Here is an 11,302-nt window from a genome sequence, read left to right as displayed (position 1 = left end):
TAAATACCATTCAATTTTTATAATATTTTATATAACAATCCCTTGTAATATTAGCAAATTTTTTTATAACCCATCATTATTTTGCTTTTTTAATAATATATATTTTTATTATCATATAATTAAATGAAAATTATTTAAAAAAAACAATGTTTTCAAACCCCACTGAGAAGATGTCATCATATTATTATTTTTTTTAAAAAAATACTTCATCATAATCAAGATTTTGCTGACAAATAAAAAAAATACATAAACAATATCTACATAATTTTTACATTTAAAAATAAGCGAATTAATTACCTAGTAAATCATTGATGCCCGCATATGATGATTATTAGGTAGGAAGAGTTACTGCCGCGAGCTGCGTAGGGCCGCTGGATATTTTTGTTCAACAAGCCTTTCTATTTAACTTGAGGCCGTGATGGCAATAATTAAAAAAAGATGTCAGCGCACGAATTCTCGAGCACCTACGTTTAATGAGCTAGCGGATAAAACAGACACGAATCTCGGATAGAATCCCACGTACGGGAGCTAGGAAGAAAGATGAGCATGAACAAATTTTTAAAAGCACCAAGATTCTGTAGCAGAAGCTGCAGAACTAGCATTCAAAGCCTCCCTCGTAAATCCAAGGGAAAGGAAAACTCCACTCGAATACTAGCAGCGCGCAATGTGGAGCTAGTTAATAGCAAAAAATCTTCAAAGACAAAATGCAGCAGCACAGATGCAAGGCTCAAAATGAAGCTGGAGCTGGGTATAAACACTACAGTAAAGTGCAAGAAAAGCTCCGCTGATATTGGAGGAAAAGTATATTTACATGAACAAAGCGAAAAACTGGGTGCACTAAAAGAAAAATAATTAAATTAATATGATGCAAACCTGCAGCTGGGTATAAATATTACAAAACTTATCTTTTCATTTTCAAAAATCTCCACCATGCCTTTGTTGTCTTCATATTCAACTGGGAGGGAAGATGGGCAGAGAGAGTTGGGTGAATGAACTGTGGTCTTCACAAAAAAGACCAGTTTACAAAAGAGAAAGCAATGCAGTGGACAGTGTTCTCTTCAGCAGCAAGCACTTTCCATGAAACAGCTTGTTCATATGATACATTGCGCCCCATTGTTGACATGCAGATTCCAGCAGGCAAGCATGCAAATCCCTGATCACAGAAGGACAAGTTTCACCAATTAGGGTTTGTAAGTAATACAGTTTATGTTCCATTTTTCCCTAAGGAAGGCAACCCGGAGACTAGCTGGGCCCAGTAATAACAGAAGACAATGCACAGAAAACATATTTACTATAGCCAGGATCTCATTAATCAAACCAGCTACAACCATCCTCAACTACCCCTTTTGCTTAGAAAATTTTGGGGAATACACAGAACAGAAACACACATTGTCTTAGAATTATCCAATCATAAGAAAGAGAACAATAATGTCACAGATCTTTACAGTGCCTTATAATGATGAGGGAAATTCTCATAAAGAACCTAACTTGAAGGCAAACATCCAACGTTTCTCAACACATAAGTAAGCAAACGATCAGAAGGAAAAAAACATATTTCCATGTAAAACTTGCCTGTTGCATTAACTTTGCGAAGTCTGTAAACAATGCCTTGCGTCCAGATTCATCAAATATCTTATCCAGTGTGATGTCTTGCAGAGCCACTAGAGTTGTCTCCAGCATGTCAAGTCCTGCCTGGTTAGCAAAGATGAACACTGGTAGTGCCTGCAACACCAAAAAAACATAGATACATGAAACAATCTCTGATGTTATCTCAGATACTGAAGAATGGATGTTGTCCTCAATAGTGGCATCGCTGGTCTGGTGTACCATATGCAATTTTTAAGAGGCGCTTCAACTAAATATTTGACAGATAGATAATGTTATCTAATTGGATGTAGACATACCTCCAATGAACAACATAAAATTGCATCCGGATGATGCCATAGATGTTTCAGGACAGAATCTCCACCCACAGAATCAGATCTCAGTAATTCTGCTCCTAAATGGTAACTGAGTAAAAAAAAGAAAGATCAGAAAGTTCTATCAAGCTCAAAATATCATAGAAGCTGCATAACAAGATGCTTTGGCAAATTAATGAACAGATATTCTACTCTAAAACACATAATAACAGTACATGGGACAACTTGATTATTATAGCTTCATTACTATTAATATTATTAATATAGTCATTAAACCATGATGAAACTTGAGGCAGGACTTGCCAATAACTTTGGCAGATCCAGTGAGCCAGTGTTAGAGCTTCAGGGGAGCCTGCAGATAGCTTTGGTCCCAAAGCTGGATTCAATCCTGATGGAGATATGGCCGTGGCAACCCTCTGGACAGATGAAATCACACTGCGGACATACTGACGGGCCATGGTGGCAACATTATCCTGTAGATTGCTCTCAAACGGGAACTGGAAAGCAATAGTCAACACTGATCGCAAATGACATGATGAACCATCCACTGAAGCATGGTTTGTTACCGGGCCCACTTCAAGACTTGATGTTAGATCCAGAGTGCGATTTGTGGTCAATGCCTCCTGCGCATCCTTCTGTATAACAACATCAACATATTGAAAAAAAAATGGGATGCAACTTCCGGTAAGGCCTCAAGCCAACACAGGGTAAAATGTAACTGAGATATGTTTACTTTATAAGCAACATACGTAACAAATGAAACTCTGGTCCAATGAGGCCAATGGAAAGGAAAAAAATCCACTCATACTCAACTGTTTTTGATTCCAGTGGAATGACGCGGAAACCAGAGGGTAGCAGTGGAGCATCATCCGGGAACATTTCATCAATTGGAGCAAAAACTAGTTCAGAACAGGCTCCAACAGCATTCTCATCAATTCCACTACATATCTGCCCAAAAGAAAGGAAACACCATTAAAGCATATGCAGTTGGTTCTTGTCAGTATATGCACGCCTGATTAAAGAACATGATCAGGCCTTTCAGGCAGCCAAAAGTACAGCATAAAAAAAAGTGCTAAAGAAATTTTCTGAATTCTGTAAAATAGTAAATTGGAGTGAAACAAGAAACTGATCTCAACCTTGGTATAAACTAACACAGTAAAATTGTGAACCTAAAAGACTCATCAACCTGGTTACCATGCCCAAGTTGAACTGGTTGAGGTTAGCCGTGTCAAAAGAGGGGTGCAGATTGCAACTGTAGCAGCCCCAAAACTCTTTAACACTCAATTAAACCAAAAAAAAAAACTGACTCCTACATGCTATAGAAAAGGAAAAGGTAAATAAATAGAAATGCTAAAAAATAGCACCTGTAGGAGATGGATGTCCCGTGAAACAAAAGCATCTTCTTGTGCAAAAGAATGGCCTTCAAGTCGAATAACTTCAAGCAACTGGACACAAGTTTCAGTTAGGAACAAAAGTACTTGAAGATACATGTTCGCAACACATGATTGCACTCATGGCAGTATATGGCCAAGTTAAGCAGGGCACAACATTTTTGTTTGGACAGAAGACTCGCCCACTAAAGCATGATAATGTTCTGAAATCCCTTGAGAGGACTAGGGTGCGAGGTCATGAAAAAAGAAGCAACCATGGACACAAAGCAAATGCTCAGTAATCATCGTGACAATCTGAATACTGAATGCAGGGAAGCTCATGAAAAGGGAAACCCATAGAGCACCAAAATAAAATATGGATTGGGATATCACATCATCTCATTTTTAAGAAATTACATAATCCTTTTGGTTCCATTTATCAGCAATGTTGCGATAATGAGCATGAAACAATTGCCATCAGAAAACATACCTCTTCTTGTTCAATTGTGTGGCCCAATGGCATGATGATTTGGCTCCCAGTAAACCTCATAGATCTCATCCCTGGATATGCATATGAACCAGCTTTCAACGATGCAGCAGAATAGGCATCAACACTGAAATCAGCCCACTCAGAGCGATGCTCCCTTAGGAAGCGGACCAGCACAGCTGGAGGCACATTCTAGCAGGTAAAAGGAAAGAGAAATCAGTTTTATCCAAAGACATGTTGCACTAAATTCTTCTTTTAATCATACACGTGCTAACGCTACGTTTGGCATGGGGCAAAAGAGGTGAAAAGTTACCCCCTTTAGTAATGTTTGGTATGATTTTGGGGAGGGAGGAAAGTTTCTTGGGGGGTAACATTGACCCCAAAAGGGGGGTTAATGTTAGCCTTGTGGGGGGAAAGGTAAAGCAATTTTGGAGGAAAAATCTGGTTTCTGTGCCTTTCCCTCCCTTTTTTGAATTTTATATTTATGTACTCTTTTTTTTCTTCCACTTCCTATTTCGGACTGCAAATATATATTATTTGATATTTTAATAATTATATTTTCATTTAAAATTTGATTTCATTTATATTGGGACCTACTATTACTCTTAATTTTTTCAACCCCTACCAAACATCCTTTAACACTTACCTCCTAACACTTCGCAAACCCTCAACACTTACCCCTAAGATTTCCACATTGTCTATAAACAGTACACCAACATTTGACATCTCTTGATGCCAAAAGGAAGAAATAACTATCAGTTTCTATATTACTCCCTCTGTCCCATTATTATTGCCCCCTTCACAAAAAAACACAAAATTTAAGAAAACACCAATTGCTCAATTAATTAGTGTTGACTTTAATATGTTGTTCCTTTTCTACTCCTAATTTTCCTTAGCTAATCTACATTATTATATTGTAAATTTAAAACGGCATAATAGAAATTTAGTATTTGTAAAACGTTTGATTTTCAAATTGGCCAAATATAATGGGACAACTAAAAAAATGAAAAAGGGCCAATAATAATGGGATGGAGGGAGTATAATCTAGCCTCAAACAAGGAAATTTTAGACAGACTTTCCACATATAGCAAGAAAGATGAAAAAGCCAGAGCATTCAGCGAATATCCTGAAAAGATTTCAGTTGTAATTTCAGATTCCAATGGCCAGCACAAATAGTCAGTTCAAAGTAAATAAGCAGTCAAAAGTAGAGGAAAAAAATTAAATTGGTTAAAAAGTGCACTTTATTCAACAACCACAATTAGCACTCAAGATGAAAATGCAAATGAACTTCTTGCTTATTCAGGGTTTGCTAGAATGCAAGAGCATGATGTTAACAATTACATGCTAAAGATTTCTTTATTATTTCTATGGGCCACATAAAGTTTGTGATCATAGTTTCAAAACTTACTTGCAGTAGCATGGAAGCCTTTGCACAAAGAATCCCTCCCAAGAATGAAAGTGAATGAGCAGGATTATTAGCACTGATCAAGTTCTTGGTTGTGTTAACAGCAATTATTACATCCTCAGCTCCATCAGAATTCATCAGTGACCAACCATCATCATTAAACCCATTGATTGCATCATTGAAGCCTCTACGAGAAGTTGACACAGAACAGAAATACACAATTAAATCATATACACACACCTCAAATGCTTAAATATACATTAGGTTGGCCCACATGACTGTCTTTGCAAGAAGACCACTTAAATTGACAGGCAGAGTCAAATAACTACCTGCTTAATCTTTGGCTAAAGGTTCTCAGCACAGCTGGCTGCCTGCCCAAACCATACACCACCTCACCACTGGTTTCATGAGCTATTTGCCTGACATGGCGCAGAGCCTTGAAAGAAACCAGGTAATCAGTACAGTAGTGTTGAAACTTGTCTTATCCATGAAAGCCATAACACCATATGCAGCGGACCAATAAATAATACTCCACATGGAAATCGTTTTATTTCAAGGATTCCAAACTTGTAAACATGCCAAAATAATGTCATAACAAGGTAGAAGCACATGCCCACATTAGAAAAAAAGAAAGAAAGAAAGAAAAGGTTCCTAATTTTCAACTTGCAGAAGAATAGCCTGCAATTTCACAAGCATAAAAGGCATCTCAACCATATCAAACAATAATGTAAAACAGATGCAAATTATTACATGCAGCAGCCCATGCCAAAATAGATAGATAATGAACTGACCGAGGGAAAGTCCTCTCATAATAGAGGTAAAAAGGGCAAAGATAGTTGATCCCTTATAATACAGCTTTATGAAAGATGGTCACATCAAGAACCTACTCACCGTGATTGTCACTTTTTGTGCCACTGCTTTTGATGATTCATAAAGTGGTCGCAGCACCTCAGGCACACTCCATGCCTGTAAAAATTATGAAAGAGATTAACTCTGACTTTTTAAGAGACACTTAATGTCAATTGTCAAAAACTGCACCTGAAGATTCAGGTGATCCACGATGTGGATAATTGACCCTCCTCCTTCACATGGCCTTATCAAATAACCACTAGGAAGCATTTCAGCCCTCACAAACTGAGCAGCTGCAGCTGCATTTGGTCCAGCACCAGAACCAGAAAGAGATCTCTCACACACCTTAACATAAGATACAAGTGCAACATCTCATAAGGCCACTACAATTTAAAAATACAAGTGCAACATCTTGACACTAAAGCTGAATTGACAAACATCAATTAGTCCATAAGAATCAGTTGAACTATAGAAGGCATACATACCACAAGACTGCCATTCTCTAAATTTATAGTGTATCTCAGAGTCCAGAAATCCCGCGCAGGAGCTAGAGTTGTCGGAGCATATATCTGAACCAACTTCCACTTTTAGCCGCTCTGGCAAAGAGCATAGAAGTCTAGAAAAAAAAATAGACAAGTAAATCCCGCCTTTATCCATTTCTGATTACCTGACTGTATAATAGTTCAATTGTTCCACCGTTTCCAGCAGGAAACACAGTGAAAACTTCAAGGTTCCGACAATCCCGGAACCAAGATTGACGATCTTTAAGGATCTCTGCAAGCTGTCATATTTTGAAAAAAAATAAATCAAACAGCACATATATACCACATTAAAACAAGCAGTCAGTAATAAATGACAAGAAACATCTTAAATTATTTACAAATATGAGTGTGCATACCTTTGTAGGTTCTAAACTTACAAGACCGCAGGCTCTAGCTGCCACTCCACTGCACCTTTGTGAAATGGCAAAGATCCCAACCGAATCCGGACCAGGCTGCCAATGAATTTAAATGACTCATTCAGATGGGAAAAAAAGTGCTTACAAAAAACTATCAACCAAACTACTGGTGGAATTGATGCATATAAGAAAATAATTAATGAAAACAACCTTCATCCCAGGCATCTGGACCCAATCGACAGCAGTTCCTGTAGCCTTTGAAAGGAACTCTGCCAAGGTCTCCTCTGCCAATGAGAGGAGTCTGCCAGAAGAAAACAAGGAAAAAAGAAACATGATATTACTTGTACAGCAACAGACATACATCCAACCAAACACAATGAAAAACATGATGGAAAACAGATCCTGGTGAATGATTTACCCAGCAGGGTTATTGGCATCTCTGAGTGAATGCTGTGGAGTGGTAACCGCGGAGTCACAGCTCGCATCAGCTGCTGCAGGTGCCTGTACAAAATATCAAATTATGTGACCCATGTCCAAACATGAAGAACAGAAAGAAAATTACACAAGTGCTGAATCCAGAGATCTCAATTAGAGCTATCATTTATAAAACTGTAAAACATAATATTGGTGCTATAACTAATTAACGAAGTGAAGCATGACCAAACACAGAAGAAAGTGCAGCAAGAAAATAGATGAACATAATAAGTATAAAACCACTAGCTTGAATGAAGACAAAAACATGATGTTAATAAATGAAATGTAAATACTATTTTTTTCCTTTCCCTAGAAGCTGACTTTGTTTAGACTTCAATGCTAGGGCCTCAGACTGCAACAATTATGACAGAACCAATGTAATCAACACACATCAAATGCACCTTCTACTCTGCAACATCCACAGCACTTGGCAAAACTGTCACAGTAGGAATCACCCAGAAGTACATGCTTGAGTTACTCTGGGTCATCATGCCAAATTTATATCCCAAGATCACCCACAGTACTTCCCAATTTGGAATATGGATTATAAATTGAAGACCATGATCAGAAACTTACAGTTTGTAGTTGTTGCTGCATGAAACCATTTTCACACACCAGCTGTGACACCTGTTTTTGCAGGCGATCATTCTCTTCCATCAACAGCTTATTCATTGCAGTCAATTTCCTGTTCACAGTTTGGAGTCTTGAGGACTCTTTTCTCTGCTTCTCTCGACACCTGCACCCCCAAACACCACCTTCTCTCAGTGCCCAAGAAAACCCTTCATCCCCAAAAGAATTTTACACTGTGATTCTCTTTTCGTACATCCCAAATTCAACTAATCAAAACCCATATTGGAGTAAACCACGTACACTAATGCATTTCCTATGAATAGAAAGTACATAAACCCGGTGTGAAATCATGACCCAATACAGGAAAGCTTGCATTAATAGAAAAAGGAAGAGACTAGCAAAACAAACAAAATTCAGGAAATTAAACCCAAATGCAGTAAGGATCTAGCCTTTCTCCCACCTAAAAATAAATAAAAGAAAGCGACGCCAGTACTCATTCATGTGAACTTAAATATTTATACAAAAAATATCAACGCAATTAATGTTAAAGTGTAAACCTTTTCTTCAAAAATGTCATTAATCCAGTCCCTTAAGACCTGATCGCCCAAAAAAATTCAATAAAAACAAACAAACAAAATGATTATGAGTAAATTTATTTTCTTTTATCTTAACCTGCGATTTTGAAACCAGACTTTGATCTGCTTGGGCTCAATATTAGCCAAAATGGGACACTCTCTGATCAACTGTTGCCTGCGCAAAGAGCTTGGCTTAGGGCACTCGGCGTAAACTCTTTCAAGAGCCTCCACTTGCTCTGATGTGTACCGAACATACTTTCCATTATCAGTGAGGTGCTTGTTTAAGCTCCCACTACTACTGCTCTCTCTGTGCTGAGGGGCCACCGCCATCGCCATTTCCACCACCAATTAAATAATCAAACACAGATATAAATAAAGGTGTCCGCTTTCTTTCCTGAGGAGCTTATCAGTTAAGATTCTTTGGTCCTAGTAATGTCCGTCTCTTACTCTTCGCAAGATACAAGAGATGAGAAAGGAAAAGACAGGTATGATTCGAGCTTTAAAAAAAAAAAGATAAAGAAAAAACGGTTTTCTAGAGAGGCAAGTAAAGGCCAGAAGGGGTGGTTTTTTTATCTTCTTTTGCAGAGGTTAAAACTAATATAAATATGTAATGCTATAACAAGACAGAAGCTGTGTGTGTAATTTTATGAGAAACCTCTCCGTTATCAGTTTCAAGAATCTTTCAAGAAAAAACCCAACTCCTGCTTTTGAGCTAAAACCAAAACCAAAAACAAAACCAAAACCAAAACCAGGAGCCTTAAAAGAGAGAAAAAAAAACACAAGCTTTAGACTATCCCTATCTCTCTTGATCTAAATCTAAAATCTAAAAGAAAACAGAAACCCAGTTCAGTATCACAAGAAATTTCACAAACAAGCTTGAGTGCAAGAGAGAAATCTAGAAGCAAGGGCTCTCTCAAGAAAGAGAGCCAGTGGGTGTGACATTAGAGAGCTGCTGCTGCTGCTGCTTCTATGGAAAATTAAAGAAATGAAGAGAAAGAATGCAACCCTAACCATGAGCACAAAAGCATTTTAGTAGAGAGAGAATGCGCGTGTGACAGTGAGTGATCTAAGTCTGAGCTTGAAACAGTGAGGGAGGAAAAGAAAAGAAAAGGTGAGAGAGGAGAGAGGAGAGCAGTTTGATTTTGCACGCATCCCGACAAATTACTTAGACCGTGGTTGTGTAGTGTAGTGAGAGGATTGGTTTCTTTCTTTTCTTTATAATTTCGGTCGGCGCATTTACGCCCCTCTCCCTATTCCTTGTCTGAAATGACATGTTTAGACTCGGAGCCAGCCAGAGAGATGGCAGCACCTACCCTCCCTCCCTCCCGCTCCTTTTCCCACTGCTAAGTTTTTGTTTAGCAGCCTCTTCTTTACAAAAATAAAACAAAAAACTTTTATTCTCGCGTGCAAGTTGACCCGACTCGAACGAATTTTCACTATGCACGCCAATTTTTTTATTTTACGCGGGTCAAATATTTTTTTGTAAAAATATTATATAAACAAGTTTTTTTTACATGTTTTTATAATTAAAAAAATAAAAATTAAAATTAAAAAATTTATAAATACATGTAATCAAATAAATCGATAAATATATGTAATAAATAAAAGTCATAAACAATAACTACAAATAAAACTAGAAAAAATAAAAAGATAGGTATAGATCAAGATATTTAATATCGCAAAACGGGATATTTACCTGATTGTATTTACTAAGTTTGTTTATTAAAATTATTTTTTAATACAAAATGATAATAGAAATAGACACACATATTAAATTGATTGAATAAAATAAAAGAAAAAATATATTGCAATACTACACATATTAGAAATATTATCTGGAAATAAATATTTTTTATTTTAAAAATAAAATTCATCTATAAAAGAGAGAAAAAAAAATATAGATAAATCAAAAACACCTCTTTAAAAAATTAAACGCATACAAAATAATAAAAAAAAAATGTCATTTAAAAGATTCTCTTTAAACAAAATAAAAGAGAGAATGAATATTAATCTAAATATAAACGAATTTTTTTTTTAAAAAAAGCATTAATTTAAAAAGATCAAAGAAAGATTATTTAAAAAAAAAAGATCAGTCGCTGCTAGGCCTAGCAAGCCAAGCCAAGCCAGCCTGCCTGACCCATTTCGTTAGGGCCCTTTATGTTTTTGTAGCTGGGGCGAACGACATGTCACCTGTCCTTATTTTTAAAACAAAATACTTAGACGATCATCGTTTGTATTGCCAAGTTTCTAGCCATTGTGGTGCCTGAAAAAATAGAGTTGATTGTTGCATCATAGGCAACATGATCAACTCATTTATGGCCTCAAAATACCATCTCAAAACTCGAAATCAACCTGAAATAAAAAATCCTTTCAAGATCAAATCTGTTTTTCTTTGCAACTTCAAGGTAAAAAAACCCCCTAATGTTAGCTCCCCTCGTTAAAAAGGAACAATTTGGTCTAATAAGGGCTAAAAAAAAAAAAGGAAAATGGGCGAACAAAATGGCACTGTGAACAGTCTGTTCACGGTGCCATGTGAGGGGATTTACAATGCATTTTGCACAATGAATCCCCCATGCGTTTCAGTTTTTTAGTTAATATTTTATTGTGAATTTATTGTTTAGATTTTTTTTTCTTTTTTAATTTGGTCCTCAAACTTTTTTTATGTGCGATTGCATCTCTTTTAGGCCAAATTAAATGATAATTTGATCAAATTTGTTGAATAAGGATAAAATTGAAAGACGAGGGACCAAAGTAG

General features: G+C 36.7%; 1 protein-coding gene across 1 annotated transcript; it reads right to left on the bottom strand.

The window, feature by feature from the left end:
• Positions 1 to 763: 763 nt before the first annotated feature.
• On the bottom strand, positions 764 to 9,723 carry LOC18101974 (homeobox-leucine zipper protein REVOLUTA). The gene is made up of 18 exons (XM_006378912.3): positions 8,645 to 9,723; positions 7,979 to 8,138; positions 7,347 to 7,429; positions 7,139 to 7,229; positions 6,929 to 7,024; positions 6,698 to 6,811; positions 6,516 to 6,599; positions 6,220 to 6,375; positions 6,073 to 6,147; positions 5,511 to 5,617; positions 5,185 to 5,368; positions 3,780 to 3,968; positions 3,284 to 3,364; positions 2,733 to 2,867; positions 2,223 to 2,554; positions 1,905 to 2,010; positions 1,573 to 1,722; positions 764 to 1,153 (listed from the first exon to the last, which is right to left on the bottom strand). The coding sequence occupies exons 1-18, from the start codon at positions 8,881 to 8,883 to the stop codon at positions 1,004 to 1,006; spliced, it is 2,532 nt and encodes an 843-aa protein (XP_006378974.2). The 5' UTR covers positions 8,884 to 9,723; the 3' UTR covers positions 764 to 1,003.
• Positions 9,724 to 11,302: the final 1,579 nt, after the last annotated feature.

Source organism: Populus trichocarpa, chromosome 9 (genome assembly GCF_000002775.5).
Source record: "Populus trichocarpa isolate Nisqually-1 chromosome 9, P.trichocarpa_v4.1, whole genome shotgun sequence".
Classification (NCBI taxonomy): Eukaryota; Viridiplantae; Streptophyta; class Magnoliopsida; order Malpighiales; family Salicaceae; genus Populus; species Populus trichocarpa.
This window is presented reverse-complemented; position numbering and strand designations above follow the sequence as displayed.

What these genes read in the sequence shown, in the direction of transcription:
- LOC18101974 (XM_006378912.3), bottom strand. Translation starts at nt 8,883, where the DNA reads ATGGCGATGGCGGTGGCCCCTCAGCACAGAGAGAGCAGTAGTAGTGGG. An exon ending in TTGAACTATTATACAGTCAG is followed by an intron (nt 6,600 to 6,697) that starts GTAATCAGAAAT and finishes AAGTTGGTTCAG; the next exon opens with ATATATGCTCCGACAACTCT. An exon ending in TAGAGAATGGCAGTCTTGTG is followed by an intron (nt 6,376 to 6,515) that starts GTATGTATGCCT and finishes TCTTATGTTAAG; the next exon opens with GTGTGTGAGAGATCTCTTTC.